This window comes from Ceratotherium simum, chromosome 7, assembly GCF_057802395.1.
Source record: "Ceratotherium simum simum isolate JZ-2026a chromosome 7, ASM5780239v1, whole genome shotgun sequence".
Classification (NCBI taxonomy): Eukaryota; Metazoa; Chordata; class Mammalia; order Perissodactyla; family Rhinocerotidae; genus Ceratotherium; species Ceratotherium simum.
The window spans coordinates 19,491,449-19,516,585 of record NC_141906.1 but is presented as its reverse complement, the minus strand read 5'-3'; the positions used below and the strand labels follow the sequence as shown (position 1 = coordinate 19,516,585).

The 25,137-nt window shown below is 38.0% G+C and overlaps 1 protein-coding gene across 5 annotated transcripts in view; it reads right to left on the bottom strand.

Moving 5' to 3' along the window:
- SBF2 (SET binding factor 2) overlaps positions 1-25,137 on the bottom strand; it is a 522,324-nt gene that overhangs the window by 413,788 nt on the left and 83,399 nt on the right. For 3 of the 5 annotated variants that reach the window (XM_087433230.1, XM_087433227.1, XM_087433229.1), the window contains exon 1: positions 8,078-8,150. The exons of the other annotated variants lie outside the window; for them this stretch is intronic. In XM_087433230.1, coding sequence (XP_087289356.1) covers positions 8,078-8,135 — 58 coding nt within the window. In that variant the 5' untranslated portion in view covers positions 8,136-8,150. Of the gene's footprint in view, positions 1-8,077; positions 8,151-25,137 lie in introns of those variants that run through there. 5 annotated transcript variants of the gene reach the window in all.

Genomic DNA, 25,137 nt, shown 5'->3' with positions numbered 1-25,137 from the left:
AAGGCAAAATAAAATAAAAATATTCTCAATTAGAATGAACAACTGCTGCAGTACAGTAACTCCTGATATATCCATATCATTATAGGGGAATGAAGGATTTCATTAAAAGTAAACTAAACTAAACATGGTTTATCATAGGCACTCACTTTTCAAACTCCACCTCAAGCATTACCACTTCTGACATCCTAAGCAGAGCTAATTCGACAAATTGCTAGGTACTGGAGATACACAAATGAAAAAGATATGGCCCCTATCCTCAAGGAACTCATAATCTATTAGGAGAAACAGACAAATGAACTGATAATTTCAGTATATCATGGTAAGTACCATGACAGAAGGGAAACTAACCTAGCGTAACAGAGAAGACCACAGAAAACTCTAGAAGTAATGACAGCAAGCTTTTTCTTTCTTTCTTTTCAGCTTTTATTTCTTTCTTTGTATCACCAAGCACCTCGTGTACTGAATTCCTGGCCCTTAGTTCCTACTGAGTTAAACGTTTATTTTAATAAATTCGTTAATACTGACAGAAATTGTTTTAAGCTTACATCTCCCTGTCTTTTTAAATAGAGATAAATGCATGTTATTTATCTCATCATATTTAACCAGGTGTCCCTATATTGTTTTTCAGTTCTGAAAGTCATACCTAATATATTTTAGGCTCAATAAATATTTTATCATATTAATTTTTACTAATTATAAAAATAAATTATAGAAATTTAAATACATAAAAATATAAAGAAGAAATCACCCATAATCCCACACCCGGAGACAATTACTGCTAACATTTTGGACTATCTTATCCTGGTTCTTTTCCTACAAGTGTATTTTTTCTACAGAATTGAGATCATACTAAACTTAGCTTTATATATTGGTTTATTACTTAATATTTTACAATAGGTCTTTAATGCCGTATGTACATTTTCTAGTTTCTCACTATTATAAATAATGCTACCAAAAGCATTTTTCTATGTAAATCTTTATCCTCACTTCATTTTTCCTAAGAAAAATTCTTAGGTATATAACTACAGGGTCAAAGAGTATCCAAAATTTTAAAGACTCCCACAAAGCCAAAGGGCCTACCAGGAAGACATTTATCAATTTTTTTACATTCTGTGTATGAGAATGAGACTGGCGTTTTCACTACATCTTTACCAACAACTGCCATTTTAAGAATTTGTTTGTTTTAATTATTGCCAATTTGAGAGATGAAAAATTCCTCTTCGGCAGGACCACAACTTACAAAAGTTCTCCAGAAGCAACATATTATTTATTGATTTCATAATAATATGCAGTGTTTCAATAACATGAAAGCTTAGTTTGAAATGTTGACATAACATTTATAAATGCACAGAGAAATATGATTCATGAGTGATAAGACTTTCTGTTATATGATAATGCATTTCAAAATTAGGTAAGAAACAGGCAAAAATAAAAATCGTAAAATGATATTTCAATACAAATAAAATGTGGAAAGAGCTACAATAACTTGGTTCCAAACATCAAATATGTAAATTGCTGCAGCTAACAACTTTTGCGGAACTTATGAAAGTATCCTACGAAAAGTAAACAAACATTTTCTGATTCTCGTTTCCTGATTTTTAAGTGTTTGGTCTCAATGTTTAAACTTATTTTCCAAGTTTATACATTCTGTCTGATAACCATTCTTAAAGGTAGTACTGGTTGTATTTAAGAATGCTGAGAAAGTGACATTTTACATTGAGAAGCAAGCTATAGTGAGAGAAGACTGTTCTAGAGTCAGATGTCCACCTGTAGACTGATCCTTACGTTCAGAGGTGAAGTAGATCATGTCAATCAGAGTGGCTGTGGAAGCAGCTCCTATCTGTGCTACATATTAAACAAGGCTGGGTTACTAGGTAGGGAGAGGAAGAAATTCCTCAAAAGAAAGGGGACTACTTCCTGGAAAGGAGAGGTGGTAGGCAGACAAAATTGTGATTGTCCACTGCAATGTACACAGCTACATTGAAAAAAGGGGAGTTATTAGTCAGTGCCTTCTTGTTTTTCTTCCCAGCACCTACTCTCCCACCCCATCATAAAGCCAAGAAATATGATGACCAAATGGAGCTCATATATAAAAAAGGGGACCTTCAGCAGGATACCAGCACATTTGCAAATGGCTTTCTTTGAAAAACGAACATACGCTAGACAAACTGCCCAAAACAAATTTAGGTAGGGTGAGGAAATACTGGCCTGCTCAGGCACACTTTTCCCTCCCTAATGTTTGGTAACCCTCTTTCCCTTGGGTCCTGGTAGCGCTGTTGGGTCACCCAGTCCAGCCACAAGGATTAGCAAGTTACCTAGGATGATCCAACCATCCACCACCCCCCTGGCAAAGTGACTGTTCTAGCCTTGGCCAATGACCCCAGAAGAGTTGAACAGTATTCTCTGGGGTTGCTACCTAGTATGCTTTGGTGTGGAGTTGCCACTAGCTATGAGGAAGAAGTACATCTGCAGAAGAACTGAAGAATGAGTAGGGGTTAATCAGAAGAAGAAATTTAATACTCTGCTCTACACAAAACAGGATGCTTGGTATTTGTTAATTGTACCAACTGACAAAAATTAATTATTTGAATGCCTTCTGTGTGTGCTTAGAGTATAGATGTATAAAGTATATACTGCTTGGTCTAGTATAGGCTCTGAACTTTGAGAAATGCTACTCTAATACATAATTCACTAAATCTTTTGCTATGATATGTTTATCTAAGCAAACAGATCAGAGGTTATCTATACCACACTTATTTTATGCTGCCCATCTGCTCACACCCCCTTCTATCAAAAATGGCACCACCCACAGTTCAAAGAAGGACAGCAGTCATGTTCAGGAGCATACAATCCTACCACTCCTCTCACCAGCCTCATTTATTTGGTTATTACATTTACTGTTACTTGTCTGTCTCACCTCACTAGAACGAAAATAATGATTTTTGGCCTGCTTTGTTTACCGATGTACCCCAGGCACTTAGAACAATTCTTGGTATATATTAGACACAAAATACTTGTCAAATAAATGAATGGGACTATTAGGTAGGTAAGGGCAACTATAAACTGACAAGCAACTTATGACCAGAGTGACTGGCTATAAAAGATATCCTAGACAAATCAAATTCCTCTGCTAGGGAATTTTGAACAGAAAAAAATGAGAGACTAAAGCAGCCAAAAAGATGTATCAAGACTTGCTATGATGTGGGGCCGGCCTGGTGGCGCAGCAGTTAAGTTTCCTCATTCTGCTTTGGCAGCCTGGGGTTCGCAGGTTCGGATCCTGAGCACGGACCTACTCACTGCTCATCAGGCCATGCTGAGGCAGCGTCCCACACAGAAGAACCAGAAGGACCTACAACTAGGATATACAACTATGTACTGGGGGCTTTGGGGAGAAAAAGAAAAAAGAAAAGAGGAAGATTGGCAACAGATGTTAGCTCAGGGCCAATCTTCCTCAAAAAAGAAAAGAAAAGAAAAAAAACAAAAAAAAGACTTGCTATGATGTAAAGAAAGCACAGGCAACCAGAGGGGTAATGTGTAAAACCAGCCATAGAACAACAGAAACTCTAGGCAGAGACTTGCCGGTAGAAACAGGTTAACAGTACAGACATGGAAAGAAGCAGTGATGCCACAAGAAAGAGGCTGTACAGCTGTCTAAGTTCTATGCAGCACTGCAGCGTCTTTCATCAAACTTCTGAGGTATTCTTTACAATATTCCTCCCTCTTGAGCTAGAATGGGTCTGTATTCCTTGTCACTAAAGAGTCCAAACCAGAATACACTGTAAGAAGCACCCTGGTAGATTAAGCTCTTTCAAACTGGTAAAGGGTCTAGAAACAGTTACATAAAAAGAAGATTTAGTCAGAAGGACTAAAAGAAATTATCACAACCGGAGTTTTAGTATAAGCTACCAGTTTTTGTGTTCTGGAAAACCGGACAGAATGGTAAGAGGACGAATCCAGACAATCCTTCACATAGACTATTACAGTAATTCATTTATTCAACACTATGGCAGGCTTTGTATTAGGTGCAAAGGAGAGAAAGATAAAACTTGCTGTGACAGTATTTAGGACTTGAATTGAGGTTCTTGAAATGCAAATAAAAGGGCAGATGTGGGCACAGTATAACAACAGAGTAAAGGTTAGGAAAGAAAACAATATTGTTTGGAAATCAGGTCACGAGTCTAACGAAACCAGGAACAGAAAAATTAAAAAACTCCACATTTTGGAACAGAGATATTTCTTATCTCTATTTTGACATAAGAGCAGCATCATTTAAGTACAATGATGAGAAATGTAAGCTTCTGAAAATCCAAATAAAATAATAAGTAATAAGCATCCAAAAGAAAAATCTTAACAGCAGACATTCTTTCATGGTTTAAAAAGCAATTCAAAGTTGTCTGAAAGTGCATGATGTGTGTATGATGACTTCTTCTCACCGTGACTTTGCTTTTTAGATGATTTACAGTCATGCACTGCATAACAACGTTTTGGACAATGAAGGACCACATATACGATGGTGGTCCCATAAGATTAGTATCATATAGGCTAGGTGTATGGTAGGCTATTCCATCTGGGTTTGTGTAAGTACTGCAAGGGAGAAGGAAATTTTCCTCTACCTTTCTAGGTTCTTCCAGCTGGTCTAAGAATTAAATCGACATGAGACAGATTAACAGGAGGAAAAACAAACAAAAGTTTAATAACATATATACACGGGAGAAACCCAGGAAAATCAGGTAACTCGCCAAAATAGCCAAAGCCCTCACCTTAAATACCATTCTCAGCTAAAGACAAAAGATGCTGGGGTTGGGGAGAGTCAGGGACTTGAAAGGGAAGGAAGGCAATTCACAGGTAGGTGAAATGGAGCAAACATTTGGAAAACAATTGATTGTTTGCCCACACAAAAACAGAAGAACATAGAGGGGAACCCAACAAATAGATTTTTTCTAGGTTCCTCTCTGTCAACTACCTAGTTCACGTTACGCTAAGGTGATAGCTCGCTTCCTGAGACAGGTTTTTTATCCGAATTGTTTTAGGCAGTTAAGGGAGAGGTAACAAGAAAAACTTTCTGAGTCTTTTGTTTCTTAAAAATAATCAGTCTAAAATAATCCTCATGTTAAGGAGACACATTTTGGGGTGGCAAATTTTGTTCTCCAGTACACTCTATGATATTCACACAATGATGAAATTGTCTAATGACACATTTCTCAGAACATATCCCTGTCGTTAAGTGATGCATGACTGTATACACTCAGCACACTTGACACTCAGTCCACATTTAATACTGCAAAAATATTCATGAATAATTGTGGGAATTTAAGTATAGACTTTCTGACTGGCTAACACATTTCAAATATATAAACCAAATAGACTAAATTTATTATTATTATATGCAAAGGCAGAAGTTTCTTCAGCTCTATTAATAATGAAGGGTATGTAGTTGACTTTGTCTGTCTGGCTTATTTTACTTAGCATAATGACGAGAAGTAGGGGAAAATAGGGAGAGATTGGTAAAAAGTACAAACTTTCAGCTATAAGATGAGTAAGGTCTTTTCAACATCCATTTCTGATAAAAATTCTCATCAAAGTGGGTATAGAAGGAACATACCTCAACATAATAAAGGCCATATATGACAATTCCACAGCTAACATCATACTCAATGGTGAAAAGCTAAAAGCTTTTCCTCTAAGATCAGGAACAAGACAAAGATGCCCACTCTCCCCACTTTTATTCAACATACTATTGGAAGTGCTAGCCACAGCAATTAGGCAAAAACAAGAAAAAAAAAGGCATCCAAATCAGAGAGGAAGGAGCAAAACTGTCACTATTTGCAGATGACATAATGTTATATATTAAAGACTCCACCAAAAAACTATTAGAACTAATCAATGAATTCAGTAGAGTTGCAGGATACGAAACCAATACACAAAAATCTGATGTGTTTCTACACACTAATAATGATCTACCAAAAAGAGGAATTAAGAAAACACTCCCATTTACATCAAAAAGAATAAAATACCTAGGAATAAATTTAACCAAGGGGGTGAAAGACCTGTACAGTGAAAACTGTGAGACATTAATGAAAGAAATTGAAGAAAACACACATAAATGGAAAGATATTCCATGCTCATGGATTAGAAGAATTAATATTGTGAAAATGTCCATATTACCCAAAGCAATCTACAGATTCAATGCATTCCCTATCAAAATTGCAATGGCATTTTTCACAGAAATATAACATATAATCCTAAAATTTGTATGGAACCACAAAAGACCCCGAATAGCCACAGCAATCTTGAGAAAGAAGAACAAAGCTGGAAGCATCACGTTCCCTGATTTCAAATTATATTACAAAGCTATAGTAATCAAAACAGTATGTACTGTCATAAAAACATACAGATCAACAGAACAAAATACAGAGCCCAGAAATACACCTCTGCATATATGGTCAATTAATTTGCAACAAAGGAGCCAAGAATATACGATGGAGAAAGGATAGTCTATTCAATAAATTGTACTGGGAAAACTGGAGAGTCATATGCAAAAGAATGAAACGGGACCACTATCTTACACCATACACAAAAATCAACTCGAAATGAATTAAAGACTTGAACATAAGACCTAAAACCATAAAACTCCTAGAAGAAAACATAGGCAATAAGTTCCTTGACATCAGTTTTAGCGATGATTTTTTCGATTTAAGCAAAAGCAAAGGCAAAAAACGCAAAAAATATACAAATGGGACTACATCAAGCTAAAAAGCTTCTGCACAGCAAAGGAAACCATTGAGAAAACGTAAAGGAACCTACCGAATGGGAGAAAATATTTGCAAATCATATATCTGATAAGAGGTTAATATCCAAAATATATAAAGAACTCATACAACTCAACAGCAAAAAGACAATCTGATTAAAAAATGGGCAGAGGATCTGAATACACATTTTTCCAAACAAGATATACAGATGGCCAGCAGGTACATGAAAAGGTACTCAACATCACTAATTATCAGGGAAATGCAAATTGAAACCACAATGAGATATCACCTCACACCTGTTAGAATGGCTATTACCAAAAAGACAAGAAATAATAAGTGTTGGTAAGGATGTGGAGAAAAGCAAAAAGGAAAACCCTTGTGCACTCTTGGTGGGATTGTAAATTGGTGCAGCTACTACTAAGGAAAACAGTATGGAGGTTCCTCAAAAAATTAACAATAGAGCTGCCATATGACCCAGCAATTCCATTTCTAGAAATTAATCTGAAGCAAATGAAAACACTAACTCAAAATGATGTATGCACCCCGATGTTCACGTCAGCATTATTTACAATAGCCAAGATATGGAAACAACCTAAGTATCCATCAACAAATGAATAGATAAAGAAAATGTGATATATATATATATATATATATATAATGGAATATTATTCAGTCATAAAAAAAGAATGAAAGCTTGCCATCTGCAACAACATGGATGAACCTTGAAGGCACTATGCTAAGTAAAGTAAGTCAGACAGAGAAAGACAAATACCGTATGATCTCACTTATAGATGGGATGTAAAAATAAAAATAAAGGGAGAGAGAAGTCAAGATGGCGGCGTAGGCAGACTCTGAACTCACCTCCTCCCACGGACACAGCCAATTTACAACTACTCGTGGAAAAATTACCCGAGACGGAACTGAAAACTGGGTAAGAGGAACTCCAGCAACAAAGGACAATCCAAATAGAGGTAGAAGAGGCAGAAGCTCCTATCGTGAGAGGAAAAACGCCGCCATCAGAAGCCGCAGCGCCTCACGGCCGCCAGGGAGCATCCTAAAGGTCCGCAGACTGCCTGGAGGCGCGTGGCCCTGAGCCGGGGAGCACCCCCGCTGTGGGCATATTGTGGACCCAGCACAATCGAGATGAGTGGCATAATATCTGACTTTGCCTGCTACTAAAACATTGGGGAGTACCCATAGTAAAGCTGGTTCACAAAGAAATTAAAACTGGCTCTTAAAGGGCCCACGCGCAAACTCACCCGTTTCAGAAAGCAACCTAAAATCACCAGAAAGAAAGGTGCACAGTGCTTTGGTGAAGAGAGACTCACCTGATAGGCCTTGAATGCATCTCGGTGAGAGGTGAGACCCCTCCGGGGACTGGGACATTGGCGGTGGCCATTGTTGTGGCCTGGTGTGGGCGTGCTGACACAGACACCGTTGGGGTTCTCCCTGGGGCCTACTAGTCCAGGTCTGCCCCACTCAGTAGAGCACCGATTTAATCCAGCTCAGCCAGGGCAGGCAGCCCACCCTAGAGACTGGCCCCACCCAACAACAAGCCCTCAGGCAACTTGTGCGCCTGCACAGATTGGTGACTGGATTCTCTGCAGCCTGGCAACTGAGCACACTTCAGTGGTGCAGGGCATGCACAAGGAACAGGTGGAGAGTGTGGGGCGGTGGTGGAGTGTGTGGGGCTCCCGCCGTGGAGAGACTGGATCCACTTCAGGAGGTCAGGGTGCGCACATGGGGCAGGACTGTGTTGACTGTGTGTGTGGACCTGTGGGCGGCAGGGCTTGTCAGCTGCAGAAGACTTGTGCTTCTCAAAGACCCACAGAGGGGGTTTGCCCCACCTTCCAAAGCCTGAAACAATCGGGTGCTCCCGTGCCTGAGGCCAGCCCCACCCAGCTGCAATCCTCAGAGAGCTGACAAGAGACCTAAAGGCTGGAGGCTTATAGCAATTGTAAGTCCCTGAGCCTAACAACCTGCCACGCTGGGGGCCTACTCATTTAAAAGAAATACTGCAACACAAATGCGGTATTAGACTTACAGCCAACTGTGCTGGGGCTCCCCACGGCTGATAAAGAGACTGAAGGGCCCACAACAACTACGAGCAGCTGAGCATTACAACAGCTGGCCAGGAGCATAACTCGGCCTCCCTGGGCGCCTACAGGGAGAGCAAACAGGCCACAACAGAAGGACACACGTAGCCCACATAGGGGTCACCCCTGGAACACTGAGAACCGAGGGAAGCACACTGCAGGCCTCCTAAGCCATCACTTACATAAGGTCACCTATACAAGAACAGGATATGTAGCTGACATACCTAATACATAGACACAAGCACAGGGAAAGAGGCAAAATGAGGAGCCAAAGGAATACATTCCAAGTAAGGGAACAGGACAAAACCCCAGAAAAGCAACTAAGTGAAACAGAAATGAGCAACCTACCTGACAGTGAATTCAAACAAAGAGTGTTAAGGATGCTCACTGATCTGGGGAAAAGAATAGATGAACTCAGTGAGAATGTCAACAAAGAAATGGAAGACATAAAAAAGAACCAATCAGAAATGAAGAATACAATACTGGAAATGAAAAATTCACTAGAGGGACTCAAAAGCAGAGTAGAGGATACAGAAGAACGGATCTGCGAGCTGGACAAAAGACTAGAAGAAATTACCCAAGCTGAACAGGTAAAAGAGAAAAGAATTAAAAAGAGTGAGGACAGCCTAAGGGAACTCTGATTTCCTTCATTAAGTAGTAGATAATAACAACAATAAACAAACACATAGAGACAGGGATTGGATTGGTGGTTACCAGAGGGGGAAGGGGGAAGGAGGAGGGCAAAAAGGATAATTCAGCAAATGTGTGTGGTGATGGGTTGTAATTAGTATTTGGGTGGTGAACATGATGTAATCTATGCAGAAATAGAAGTATAATGATGTACACCTGAAATTTATACAATGATATCAACCAATGTTACTGCAATAAACAAAAAATTTAAAAAATAAATAAATAAATAAACCAAGCTCAGAGATATAGAGAACAGATTGGTGGCTGCCAGAGGCAAGGGGTGGAGAAAATGATTGAAGGGGATCAAAAGGTACAAAATTCCAGTTATACAATAAATAAGTCATGGGGATGTAATGTACAGCATAGTGACTACTGTTAATAATATTGTGTTGCATATTTGAAAGTTGCTAAGACAAGAAATCTTAAAAGTTCTCAGAAGAAAAGAGACTTATTGTGGCAGTCATTTTGCAATATATACAAATATCAAATCACTGTTGTACACCTAAAACTAACATAATGTTATATATTAATTATACCTCAGTAAATAAATAAATAAAAATAGACAGCATCAAGATTGCACAACCAAACTGGCATAATGACATAAAGACCAATGGAACAGAACAGAGAGCCCAGAAATAAACCCTCATGCATATGGTCAAATAATCTTTAATAGGGGTGCCAAGGCCACACAATGGAGAAAGGATAGTCTCTTCAACAAATGGTGCTGGGAAAACTGGATATCCACATGCAAAAGAATAAAGTTGGATGATTACCTTACACCATATACAAAAATTAACTCAAAATGGATTAAAGACCTAAACCTAAGATCTGAAACTATAAAACTCCTAGAAGAAAACATAGGCAAAAGCTTCATGACATTGGATTTGACAATGATTTCTCAGATATGACATCAAAAGCACAGGCAACAAAAGTAAAAATGAACAAATGGGACTATATCAAACCTAAAAACCAGGCAGCAAAGGAAACAATCAACACAGTGAAATGCAACCTGAGAAATGGGAGAAAATATATGCAAACCATATATATGATAAGACATTAATATCCAGAATATATAAAGAACTCCTACAACTCAGCAACAATAACAACAAAACCCAAATAATCCAATTAAAAAATAGGCAAGGACTTGAACAGACATTTCTGCAAAGAAGACATACAGATGGCCAACTAGCGTATGAAAAGAAGCTCAACATTACTAATCATTGGGGAAATGCAAATCAAGACCACGAAGAGGGCTGGCCCCGTGGCTTAGAGGTTTAGTGTGCGCGCTCCGCTGCTGGCATCCCGGGTTCGGATCCCGGGCGCGCACCGACGCACCGCTTCTCTGGCCATGCTGAGGCTGCGTCCCACATACAGCAACTAGAAGGATGCACAGTTATGACATACAACTATCTACTGGGGCTTTGGGGGAAAAATAAATAAATAAAATTAAAAAAAAAAAAAACCCACAAAGAGATATCACCTCACACAGGTTGGGATGGTACTATCAAAAATCCAGAAAATAACAATGTTAGTGAGGTCAGGAGAAATTGGAACCCATGTGCACTGTTGGTTGGAAGGTAAAATGTACAGCCATTATGGTAAACAGTATGGAGGTGCCTCAAAAAATAAAAATACAATTACGATATGATCCAGCAATCCCACTTCTGGGTATACATTCAAAAGAATTGGAAACAGGATCTCTTGAAATGATATATGCACACCCATGTCCACTGCCGCATTATTCATGACAGCCAAGAGGTGAAAACAACCGAAACAACCATTAACACATGAATGGATAAAGAAAATGTGTTATACACATACAATGGAATATTATTCAGCCTTAAAAAAGAAGGAAATCCTGTCACATGCTATAACATAGTTGAACTTTGAGGACACTAGGTTAAGTAAAATAAGCCAGTCACAAAAAAAGACAAATACTGCATGACTCCACTTATATAAAGTACATAAAGTAGTCAAACTCTTAGAAACAAAAGTAGAATGGTGGTTGCCAGGGGCTGGGGGAAGGGGAGAACAGAGAGTTGTTGCTCAACGGATACAGAGATTCAGTTTTGCAAGATGAAAAAGTTCTAGGGATTTGTTGCACAACAATGTGCTATAGTATATATATGGTAGTTAACGCTACTGTACTATATACTTAAAAATGTTTAAGATAAATTTTATGTCATGCATTTATTTACTGCAATTAAAAAAAAAAAGAGCACAACCAAATACTAATGGACAACATTTACAACAAAACTAGGTGAAAAGGTATCCCCAAAATACTTCAATTGGAGGAAAACCACTAACATCCACAAAACCTGCAAAGTATCAGCATCTGTGCAGGAGTAAGAAGGAAGCAACGATAATGGCTTGAGAATAGGAGAACCTCAAAACAGCCAAAAAGTATTCACTGGAAAGCTGAATAGCCAATTTGAGAACAGCAGCTAAAAATGGAAGAGCAAAGACCACTCTTCTGCAGCAAGGACTAAAATTGCTGTAGCAGTCTAGGCACCCATACTGGAGAAACTGCAGGGAGTAGAATCAAAATTGAGCAGGAAAGGAGTTATACTATCCGACTTCAAGACTTATAATAACACTACAGAAATCAAGGCAATGTGGGACTGCCATTAGAATCAATAAATAAATCATATTAACAGACAATAAAAACCACAATGACTGTCTCAATAAATGCAGAAAAAGCATCTGACAAAATTCAATATGCATTCGTGATAAAAATGCTCAGCAAAGTACAAATAAAATTTCCTCACTATGATAAACAGCTGTTATAAAAAGCCTATGGCCAACATTATACTTAACAGTTAAAGACTGAATGCTTTCCCACTAAGATTCAGAAAAAGGATGTCCACTCTCATGACTTCCATTCAACATTATACTGGAAGTCCTAACCAGTGTGATAAGCAAGAAGAATATGTAAAAAGTATACACACAGGAAAAGTAGAACTAATATTGTCTTTATTTGCAAAAAACCTATAAAAAAATCCTAAGAAAGCTAAAAAAGAGTTACCAGAACCAATAAATGGTTTAGCAAGTCTTCCAAGGGTCAATATAAAAAAATTGATTATATTTCTATACACTGGTATATTTCTACATACTAGCAATAAAATTAAAATTTAAAAATACCATATGCCATAGCATCAAAAATCATGAAATATTTCGGACCATTAACAGGTAAAAAGATAAACAAACTGTGGTATATCCATACAATGGAGTATTATTCTGCACTAAAAAGGAACACGTAACACCATGAATAAATCTCAAAATAATTAGGCTAAGCAAAAGAAGCCAAAGGCAAACAAGTACATACTATAGGATTCCATTCATGTGAAATTACAGAAAAGACAAATCTAACCCTTAGTGATAGAAAGTAGATCATGGTTGCTCAGGGCTAGGGATGAGTATTAGGGATTGACTTGAATGAAAGGAGTACAAAGGACCTTTGTAGAGTGATGGAAGTTTTCTTTATTTTTATTACAGCAGTGTTTATATGAGTAAATACTTCTGCTACCAGAGTTAAGACAATCTGGGAGAAATATATCTTCTTTTAAACTTTGCCTATAGTCAGAATGGAATCTATCATAGTCTATGGAAGGATGAGGCTGGCATAAGTCATCTGTAATGTATATTTTCCTCATATACAAGTTTTCTCCATCTGTGAACATGCTTTTCTAGTCTGTGTTTGGATAGGTATTGTGACAGTAATGTGCAGTATTTCAAGGCAGCCTATTCTATTTTTGGATGATTACCATAAAAGATCTTTCTGAGAAACTGATATATGAAATTTAATTATGCCATGCATATTATAATAATCAATCTATCATATTCTTTTATTTCAAAAAACAGCACTAAATGTAATATGTGAATACAAACTGAGAAGATAACTGTGTCTATTAAAATTTAAGGAGAAAAACTATTTCTCTCTCTTCTCTGGCTCCTTCTATGTATACCTTTTGGTTTTTAATCACAAAATAGTTAGGTATCTTTAGATGAATCTGAATAATTTTTAACTCTTTCTAAGCCCAAGAAGATAGGAAATGTCTTTAGTTATTAGGAGCACTAGGTTGAATAGTGTACCCCGAAGGTTCATGTCTACTTGGAACCTCAGAATGGTTTGGAAATATGGTCTTAGAAGATACAATTAGTTAAGATGAGGTCATACTGGATTAGGGTGGGCCCTAATCCAATGACTGGTGCCCTGGTAAGAAAAAACAGAGACACAGACAGACACACAAGGTAAACGTCGTGTGAAGACACAAGACAAGGCTGGAGTGCTACAGCTGCAAGGCAAAGAATGCCCAGGACCGCAGGCAACCACCACAAGCTGGGAGAGAGGCATGGAACAGACTCTCCCTCAGAATCCTCCAGAAAGAACGAACCTTGCCGACACCTTGATTTCAGTCTTCCAGTCTCTAGAACTGTGAGAGAATAAATTTCTGTTGTTTTAAGCTACCCAATTTGTAGTACTTTGTTATAGCAGCTCTAAAAAACTAAAATATTTGGTAATAAATATTTCATTACATTAATAAGTATTTGATTTTGTTGACATGAAAGAAACACTTGAAAAAAAATCTATTTTGTATAATACTTACTTGTTGGTCATAGTCCTCCTTCTTGGGGCTATAGAGGATAAATTTAGTCTCATTGCTACATGATAATTCTTCAAATATTTGAAAACAGCTAACAAAAACCTTGTCCCCTGCCTCCTCTTCCATGCCTCTCCCCAATGTCCCAATCTTCTCTTTTTCAATTCTAAACATTTTCAATTTGTCCCACGGATCCCGATATTTTTTTACATGGTTAAGAACATGGATGTGTGGGCCGGCTCCGTGGCTTGGCGGTTAAGTGCGCGCGCTCTGATGCTGGCGGCCCGGGTTCGGATCCCGGGCAAGCCCCAAGGCACCACTTCTCCGTCCAGCGCGAGGCCGAGTCCCACGTGCAGCAACTAGAAGGATGTGAACCTATGACATACAACTATCTACTGGGGCTTTGGGGGGAAAAATGAATAAATAAAATCTTTAAAAAAAAAAAAAAAAAAAAAAAGAACATGGATGTGGAATTTAGACTACCTGCAATCTAATCCAGTTCCACCATTTACATGCTACGTGACCCTAGGAAAATTGCATTACCTCTCTTGTGCTTCATTTTTGCCCACATGTAAAACACAGATACTATTACCTCTTTTTTTTTTTTTTGAGGAAGATCAGCCCTGAGCTAACATCCATGCCAATCTTCCTCTTTTTTTTGCAGAGGAAGACTGGCCCTGAGCTAACATCTGTGCCCATCTTCCTCGACTTTATGTGGGATGCCGCCACAGCATGGCCTGACAAGCGGTGCGTCAGCGCGTGCCCAGGGTCCAAACCTGGGCCACCAGCAGCAGAGCGTGCACACTTAACCGCTACACCACGAGGCCAGCCCCTATTACCTCTCTCTTAGAGTTCTTGTGAGGAAAAACACGAGTTAATATACATGTAAAGTGTTTCAATAAGCGTTTGGCACATGGTAAATGCTATATAAATATTTGTGATGATGACGATGACGACGACAACCATCGTAATTACAACAAAATGAGTGTGTGCCAGTTTGTCTGAGTAGCACTCAGAGCTGAACATAATACTTGAGATTACTGGGCTGGTCTAACTGAAACAGTGTAGAGAACTGTTGCTCTAGATAAGTGTGTCACTAACAATGAACCTTGGTGTTGTATTAGCCCTTTGGTGACCACAGGACTCCTGATTTATTGAAGTTATTTTTTAATGAGACATGTAAATCTTTTAAAACATGTTTTGATACTATATTGCACATGTACAAAAGGTGTTTTAGACTCAAGTTATATCTCTGCTAAATTTATTCCGTCAGCCCAGCACACTCATTATTTAGATCTGTTATCCACTTACTTATATTACTCAATATTTTAATTTTTTTAGTTAGGGCATACAAATAAAATGTGACTATTTTAAGTTAACAGTTTGATGGGTGTTGACAAACTCTCAATAAAAACAATTTCAGTAAAATAAAAACAAAAATTGAAAAAACGGAAATGATTTAATTGTGTTATACTAAAAAATTGCTCAAGGAGTTCCTCCAGAAAATATTTTCCAAAAACTTCATCAATATTGGCATAAGTCTGATTAAAATTTTTTATTTTCCCAATTGGAGTCAAAATTTTCACACGGAAAAAGTCTTGGTCAAAACATGCTATATACACATTACTGACATTGGCACCAGTCCTTCTATTTCATTCTATCCCAAAAAGATTTGCTTGGAACTTCAGCATTGTGCCTAGCACCTGTTCTCTCAGTCACTGAGAATATCACCTCAGGGGAGACGACTGAAGCAAAAGCATAATATGCTAGAAAATCAGAACTTCTGACCTTTTGGGTACATATAATTCACTTATTCATCTTAATAGGGTAGAAGCTGATCAAGAGAAATTTAATTTAGCTGTTCCTAGGTAAAACTAAGATAAGAGTCATGTTCAACTTGCAGGTCTCAAGCTTCCCACGCTTGATTTATAAAATCCGCTTTTTAGCAAATGATAATTTTTTTAAATGTTGTTTTCTTCTTCACCAGAAAACTTGTGTTACAATGCTAAAATAATCAACCAGAAAATCAAAGCTCACCAAAATAAGTAGATCTAATTGTGCCAGTATAGACCAACTTTCAAAGGATAAGGAAAATAAAAGCTGTTCATTCACTGAAAAGAAAGCATGCAGGAAATCATTCCACAAAAGACTTTCATATTTGATCCATTTAGCATTTAATCAAAGAAGTCTGTTCATCTGAACTGAAACAAGCCTTTTTGTGGTTATTCAAAAATTTAGGTAGGAATGTAATGTGATTTTCCGATTTTCCCGTATAATCTCCTATTATTCAAAAGGTTTATTTGGAACACATAAACTAATTTTTTTCCAGAGTTAAACTTAGCAAAGACCCCACAGGCTTTTACAGAAGTGAAAAAGAATGCACTGTAAAATTGAACAGACTACACAGAGAACCAGGTATACCATTAAAAATAATAAATCAACAACAGTTACATAACTTTAGTCTCTATTAAATTCATAATTCATTGATAATGTATAAATCCAATGATTTGGAGAATAAATGTCAAGATTAAGAAAAACAGAAAAGTGTACAAATTGAAATTAAAACTAAAAATATGATTTAGCATTTTGACAAAGTTCTTCAGATTGCATCTTCTTCCTGAATAAAAATGCCTTCTTTAAGAGCAATGAAGGAAGAACTGTTGGCAGTCTGAAATGCTGTAAAACTACATGGTTGTGTGTCAATATTTTAAAAAAGAAAGCCTTATCAAGCCTATATCTCCAAATATCTACCAAATGTGTGCCCACTCCCAGCATCATTCACAATCACTCTAATAGCTCAAACTCGCATCATCTTTCACCTGGATGACAGCAGCAGCCTCATCATCTCCCTGCTTCCTTTTTCTCTTCAGTCCAACATGTTCCAACTTCTGGCAGTATGGAAATACTTAGCTCTGCGAAGTCAAAGTTCATAACACTAACGCTCTTGATCAAAAGCATTAAATGATTCTCCCACTGGCTACATAATAAAACAGTCCAAAATCACTGCTTTAGGGACTTCCACATCACCTAAGATGGGAGTAACAAGGACTGAATTTACCTTCCGACCTGCAACGACTAAAAAAATAGACAAAAATATATGAAACAATGGTTTTCAAACACTGCCATCAGGGAGTATAGGACAGTAAACCCTGAGAGAAAGCAAACAAATTAAGTGAGCCCTAGAATTGCCCCCGCTTACTCCCTAGTGAGAGTTTCCAGACTGCAGGACAGCAAGGAGGAATCCAAGTGGAGTCCAGCAATCTCCCTGAGCTGAAGCAATAGAGTTGGGAGTCAAGGAAAGCCAACGAAGTTAGAGTTCACAGGGCAGCGTACTAAAGGGAAGTGAGAGTCATAGGAAAAGAGAGGTCCAGAGATCTGCAGAGGGTCTCCCTGAGTCTTCAGCTGAGTACTGATTAGTACTTGACTGTGAGAAAACCACCTGAGGCCAGGGAATAAACCACATGAGAGGAATAAACAGAATGACCCCCAGAGCTCACACAAAGCCAGGAACAGTCTGTGTTCCCAGCAGCCAAGAGGAAAAAAACAATGCCTTAATTTCCTGAGTTTCAGTCAGAGAATTCAGAAGGGTATTGCTTCAGTAGTGTGGAAAAATCGGCTCTAGACTAAATGCTGCTGTGGGCCCACCAAACAAAACAGAAAACCAAGCCTCAAAAAGATCAAGCTATTTGCAAGTGATTTAATTACATCCCAGAATAAAGTTCAACAATATTTATAGGAACACAAAAATATCCAGCACTCAACAGAGTAAAATGCACAATGTCTAACATCCAGCCAAAAACCACCAGGCATGAAAAGAGGCAGAAAAGTATCAGCCATAATGAGGAGAAAAATCAATTGAAACAGACTCCAAACTGACACAGATGATGAAATTAGTAGATAAAGAGATTCAAAGGTATTATAGCTATGTTGCATATTTTCAGGAATAGAGACACAAAAAATACACTGGACAGAATTAATGAATTAGACACTAGAGAAAAAAAGATCAATGATCTCAAGTTACAGCAGTAGAAACTCTCCAAAATGAAACACAGAGAGACAAACAGACTGAAAAAAAAAATGAACAGAGCAGCAGAGAGCTGTGGAACAACTTCTATTGGCCTAACATGCATATAACAGGAGTCCCAGTACAAGCTAGAAGACAGCAGAGTAACATCTTTAAAACACTGAAAGAAAAAAAAATGTCAACATTTTAGGCCCTGTGGGCCTGAGATTCCCGTCCCCAACCAAGAGACATCAGACAGCCCAGCCTGGAAACATCTTCTGCCACCTCAGGCATCACCAGCATGGACCAGTAGGAGAACCAGGTAAATCAAGAAGACCAAAATAACAACGCAAAGGCTCTGAAAATTAAACTGCCACTGGAACAACAGCTCACAAAATTAGACATGGTCCATGTGCTAAATGTAAACAGAATGGCTACCTTAATGGCCAAAATGTCCAGGATATAATAAAAAATCACCCATCATACCAGGAACCAGGAAAATCAAAACCTGAATGAGAAAAGACAATCAACTGATGTCAACACAGACATGAATCAGATGTTGGAATATCTAACAAGGATTTTAAAGCAGCTGTCATACAAGTTCACCAACAATCAATCACAAATTTCTTGAAACAAATGAAAAAATAGAAAATATCAGCAAAAAAATAAAAGTTATAAATCAAACGTAAATTCTAAAACTAGAAAATAAAATAACCAAAACAAAAATCTCAGTGGATGGGTTCAACAGTAGAATAGAGATGGCATGGATAGAATTAGTGAATTTAAGGTCACATCAATAGAATTCACCCAGTCTGAACAACTGAGAGAAAATAAACTAAAGTACAAAGAACAGAACCTTGGGGATCCATGAGACCATAACAAAATATCTAATATTCAGATCACTAGAGCACTAGAAGGAAAAGAAGGAGTGGGACTAAAAGAGTATTCAGAGATAATGGGAAATATTCCAAAATTTGGCAAACCACCAAAAAATTCAATAAGTTGAATGAATCTCAAAGAGGATAAACTCAAAGAAATTTACACCGAGACACATCCTTATTAAACTTCTGAAAACTAAAAAGAAAAATAATCTTGAAAGAAGCCAAAGAGCAAAAACATATTGCCTATAGGATAACACCAACTCAAATGACAGCAAATTTCTTATCAGAAACCCTGGAGGTCAGAAGAAGTGGCACAACACTTTTCAAGTGCTGAAAGAAAGAACTGTCAACTATGAATTGTATTTCCAACAAAACTATCCTTCAAGAATGAAGGGGAAATCCAGACGTTCTCAGATAAAGAAAAACTAAAAGAATTTGTCACTAGCAGACCTACCCTTAAAGACTAGCTGAAGGAAGTTGTTCAAACAGAAAGGAAATGCTAAAAGAAGCAATACTGGAGCATAAGAAAGGAAGATCAATGGACAGAGCAAAATAGGAGTACACACAATAAACTATCACTCTCTTTGTGAGTTTTATAAATCATATCTGATGAAAACAAAAATTTTAACAATTCAATTCAATGTTTGAATACCTTTTACAATATCCCCAGTTGTTCATCCTCTGCCTTCATCTCTAAGCTAAATGAAAGCACAACTTCCCAAATCATTAGAAAGTTCTTCCATATGTGGAAATATTTGTTCAGAATCCAAATCTCCCTAGGACTGGGGTTTTCTTTTTGCTCAGGTCAGCCACCCTCAGACACAGATCCAATCAACATTTATTGTGCTGTTACTCTACATGAGGCATTTAATGGTAACATTCTATGAAATAAAAATATTAATCTCCATTTTACACACAAAGAAATAAACTTACACATCAGGTAATGTTCCCAAAGTCATACTGTATAAATAAGTGGCAGACCACAAATGTGAATCCAAGTCATCCTAAATCTAGTACTCAAATGCTTTTCAACCAATGGCTGGTGTCCTGATGTCAGCTGGCTCTGAACTTTTTCCCGGGGAAATATCCTCCATCCTCTATCCTTATTCCAACCTTTGGAATCACTTAAAACTTCTCTGTCCTTGAAGCTTACTGATTGCCTGACTTGTAACCTTCAGCCGCTGTACTGTGGCAGAGCTGATGGGTGGGAACTGCCAGAATTAACCCTTTTCTCAACACAGAACTTAATCTGGGTATGATTCTAATAAATATGCCTAGTTGTAGGGCCCTGACTCTCTCCTATTCTTCCTATTCCACTGAAAGAAACTAGACCATCCCAGGGCAGGCCCAGAGATACAATAATTAATATTTGCTATACTCAAGGCAACAAGCTAAAAATAAGCTCAACCCTCTCCCACAAGTAATCTTTCAACTAAGTAAAGACAACTTCTCTGTCTTCTCAAAAGTAAATATGATTTCCATTTCCCTTCCCAACTGAGGCACTCTTCTAAGTCCCAGGGTCTTTCTATTTATCAAAACATCACTACATTAAAGACATCAACAGTAATTATGAATAAACAGAAATAACTCAAAATATAAATATCTTCCCAAAGTAAATATCTTCAAACTAATCTAAGAAAGTCCTCACAGATATACACAGACAGCATTGAGTCTTGTTTTAAAAAGAACACTACATTGGTAATCAGGAGATCTCAGGCTTTCTTAGCTCTATCTCTAACTAGCAACCTTAAGCAAATCCTCTAACTTCTCTGAGCCTCAGTCTCTCACCTATCAAGTGATCTTAGGTCCCTTCTGGCTCTAAAATTCTATGCATGATAAACACCAGAAAACGTAAGTTACATACATGTTACCACTAGAGGGCAAAAAACTACGGTTGCTGACTTAAAAAGGAGACAAAAATTTCCAGATAGATTACCTTGCTAGGAAAACTATACTCATTTAAACAATACGAACTAAACTAAGCCTCAATAACTTGTCTACTGGCAAAGAACTCCAGGCTACAGCCTAAACATTGTTATTTTGTAAGATGCAGAATAACAGACCTCTTTCTGGACTGGTTAAAATTATCTGAAACCAATTGACTATCACAAAGATATGCTTGTTGTGTAATACTGAGAAATCAGCGACCTTACAAATGAGGAGGGGTAGAAGAAGTAGGGCAGAAAGAACATAGGTGGAGGGAAAGGAGAATGGAAGAGAAGAAAAATAAGCATGTTTGGGGGTTTTTTGTTGTTGTTGTTGTTGGAATTTCTGCAGTATAACAGTATCTGAGCCTTTCAAAGTACTACAGAAATGTGTTACCATTATACCACAGAATATTTAGCTTCTGTTGATAATACAGCAGAAAGAAATATTCCCACGTGAAAACTTCAGACAAATTCCTTAGAAACAACTTAAAAACAATAATATGTTGGTAGTATGTAAAATACATCAATCCTTTTAGAATAAAGAGAGAATTGCAAATTTAAAACATAATTCCTCTCTACTGTGATTTGCTGTTATCATTTTCACTATGTTTTTAAAGTTTCCCTCCAATTGAAGATAAGATTATTTTGTGACAGGTACTTAGTTTTAGCCTAAGAATTTTAAAATAGAACATTTTTTGGGCCGGCCCCGTGGCTTGGCAGTTAAGTGCGCGCGCTCCGCTGCTGGCAGCCCGGGTTCGGATCCCGGGCGCGCACCCACTCACTGCTTCTCCAGCCATGCTGAGGCCGCGTCCCACATACAGCAACTAGAAGGATGTGCAGCTATGACATACAACAATCTACTGGGGCTTTGGGGGAAAATAAATAAATAAATAAATAAAATCTTTAAAATAGAACATTTTTAAACTAAGGAGAAAAGTTATTGATTGAACAACAGCAAAGGTCATCATGTTCCTCTCCCTTAAACAAGAGATTCCTACCTGTTGCATAATGCAACCAGGCACGATACACATAAGTTTCTCATTAAAACTCATTCAACATGTCCCTCTCAATGGATTCCCTAACCCTAAGAGAATAAAGGAGAAGGCAGAAAAATGTCTAAGTTCTAAAGAATCTCTAGCAATTCTTTTAAAGAATCTGATTGCAAATCAATCAGGCCTTTAAAGAAATACAGATGCCAAATTTCTTCTTCCCAAATAGCGTTTAAACATGTCCTCTACCTACAATGCCTCCCCTTCACAAATCCATATTCTTTTGCATCTCTAACGCCCCATCTCCAACTCAAAGTTCACCTTTGAGCAAAACTACAGCACAGAAAATCCCAGCCTTATGTTTTTTGCTCAACTCTTCTCAAAAAACTCCCCAGGAATGAAGCCATGGGTGTTGGGTCGAGAGATAGCTGTCCACAGAGGCTTTTGCTTGAGCAACGTATATGTGCTTTCAGTACCTGCATCTTGCCCAATCCCAGATATATCACTTCCATTTGATAATGGAATGCTGCTTGCTATGCATGACCTGCATAGGTAGCTCATGTCACTGGTATCCAGTATCTGGGCATTTGTTCTCCATTAGATATAACAGCAAGCCTGTAGCCTTTTTCAAAGTAGAATATTTGCTTGCCAAAGAGGATATAGCTTAGCTCCAAAATCAAGGGGCCCTCACTGTGTTTCTCCTGTCAGAGTCTGCAGTAAGCTCCATATAGCAACCTAAGGGCAGCTTTACAAATTATTTAGTAAAGGGGTTGGAATAGTACACTTAAATGTAGTATATCCTGACTCCAAATGCAAAGAGATCCACTAGGTATTGTACTTCCTTTTGGTAGCAGAGGATATAAGATATATATATATATATATATATATGATATTATATATATATATATATGATATTATATATATATATTTTAATGCATTGATAGATCAATAATTAATCGGCAGGTGTCAGGGTCTGTTTCTAGTGAAGAGAGAAGAGACCACACATGGAGCACCATATACAACCAGAATGGTGGAAGAAGCTTATGATAATACACCATCATTCTCCAAGATCTATCTTCCACACAGGAAAAACAAGACAGTTAAATGCAGCCTGAACCTTTCCACACCTGAACATTTCAAGTCTTTAATGTGGCACTAATATCTGTAATTCAGGATGTGAGACTACTTTTGGTTTATTATCTTGGTAGAAAAAGAGAGCTTCAGGGAGTTACACTTGGCTCTTCGTACCATAAAGGTTCTTAATCCATGGATATGGATGCCAATTTGGGAATTCTCCCAGCTATCAAACACATTTATTCGAAATAAGCACTAAGGAACAAGATATAACCACAGCATGAATTCACAGACTCGCCAGGCCCACTGTGAAATAGTTTCAAGCCAAAGCTCCACTCCATACTTGATTTCCATAAGCTCCTATTCTGTCTGGTGGGACACAGTGGTATCCTGAGTCACTAGGAATTAGCCTTAGCTCAAGTTCCAACAATCCCTGAATGGTTTGAGTATTTTCCCTTCCCTGATGCACAGTTACAGTCACAAATGGCCAAAGGTCCCTTTCTTTGGAGAAGTCTATGAAGAAAATTAACTGCACCTACTAGTGATATTATCAAAAGTCCCGCCTCAAAGGACAGTCTCTTAGTGAACCACCCCTCCACGTCAGTCTTAGGGATCCCTTGATCAATTTCCCTACTATAATAACCTTGCCTCTGATGGATAAGTTGTTACTTGCCTCTGCTACTCCAGGATCCCACTAAATTCAGGGGGCCCATTTTATAGCAGCATCTCTCATATTCCTACCAAGGCCAGAGAAGACAGCCACTACAGCACTTTTTAAAGATGCCAGCATTTACCTCACCACTGTATTTTCTTAAAGGAAGTAGAGAACATCCATCTTGGGGGACATAACTAGAGATTAAGGAAGCCAGCTGCACATAGTAAATTCACCCCAACATTCCTAACTCCCCAACTCTGGCATCTCAACTTTATTCAATATAGGTCACCACTGATTCAAGGTTTCAGTCAACCAAACAAGCAGTTAGAACCAGTCCTTGCTGCTTGAGCAATCATCAAATGTGAAATCTCCCACAGGGGAACCTACATTAATAAATTCAGCCCAAACTAAAATTAGATTACTTCTTTCCTAGTCTAGTACTCTCAAAATCCAATTTTGTATCTTTGTCCTAGGTTTTTGCTAATATAAATTAGTAAAATTCTTATAATCTTTTTTGATGCATAAAACTTGTTTTTGATTTTGAAATTGGCCCCTTGGACTTGCTGGGATCTAACTCTAGCTATAGGTCTAGAGGCCATGAGGTGGTAGGGATGGGAATGAGAACAGCCATGGTGCAACAAGGTGAGGTCATTACAGCACCTTTAAGCAAGGCAGGACCACTCTACCAGTCAAGGAAAGAGGGGTTGCTTCTGCTGGCAAGGGAGGCTCACTAAAAATTATAGGTTAAGAATACCTGGAGTCATCCAAATACTCCCAACGTCACCACTCCAATTCTTGGAATTTCACTCTTTCCCAATCAATGCCCCAACTTACACCTAAGAGATCTGATTAAGCTGTGGATTCAGCCTACATTGTAGTTCAACAACCTGTTGGACCAAATTCTGCACCTGATTTTGGCTCTGACAGCTCTAGAGTTATAAGACGTAAAAGGTTCTTTTAAGCCAATCACAAAACTCTTTAGTTCTTTAAGAATAACTTCAACCAACTTCAAACTCTGACCTTGCCACTTTCTTTAAATCAGAGTTTCTCAAACTCAGCACTATTGACATTTGGGGCCAGATAACTCAGTTGTTATGGTGGGGAGGAGGCAGTCCTATAGCACCCTCTTCCTCCAGTTATGACAACCAAAAATGTCTCCATATATTGCCAAACAGCCCCTGGAGGGCAAAATTACCCCAGGTTGAGAACCACTGCTTTAAACTCCTCGGTGGAGTTAAAAACAGTCAATCCTCCCATAATCTTTACATTCCTTTGTCTCCTAAAATACAGCACCACTCAGTCTGCCAAAGCTTTGCCTTCAACATTTATTTCATTCCAGATGACTACAGGTGAAAACAAGTAACTTTCACCACTAGGTGCCATGGACTGATTACCAATGACCCTTCTATATTCCTTGAGGATCTGTTGCCTAGAACACTTTTGGTACCAATTACTGCATTGGTCCAGGATC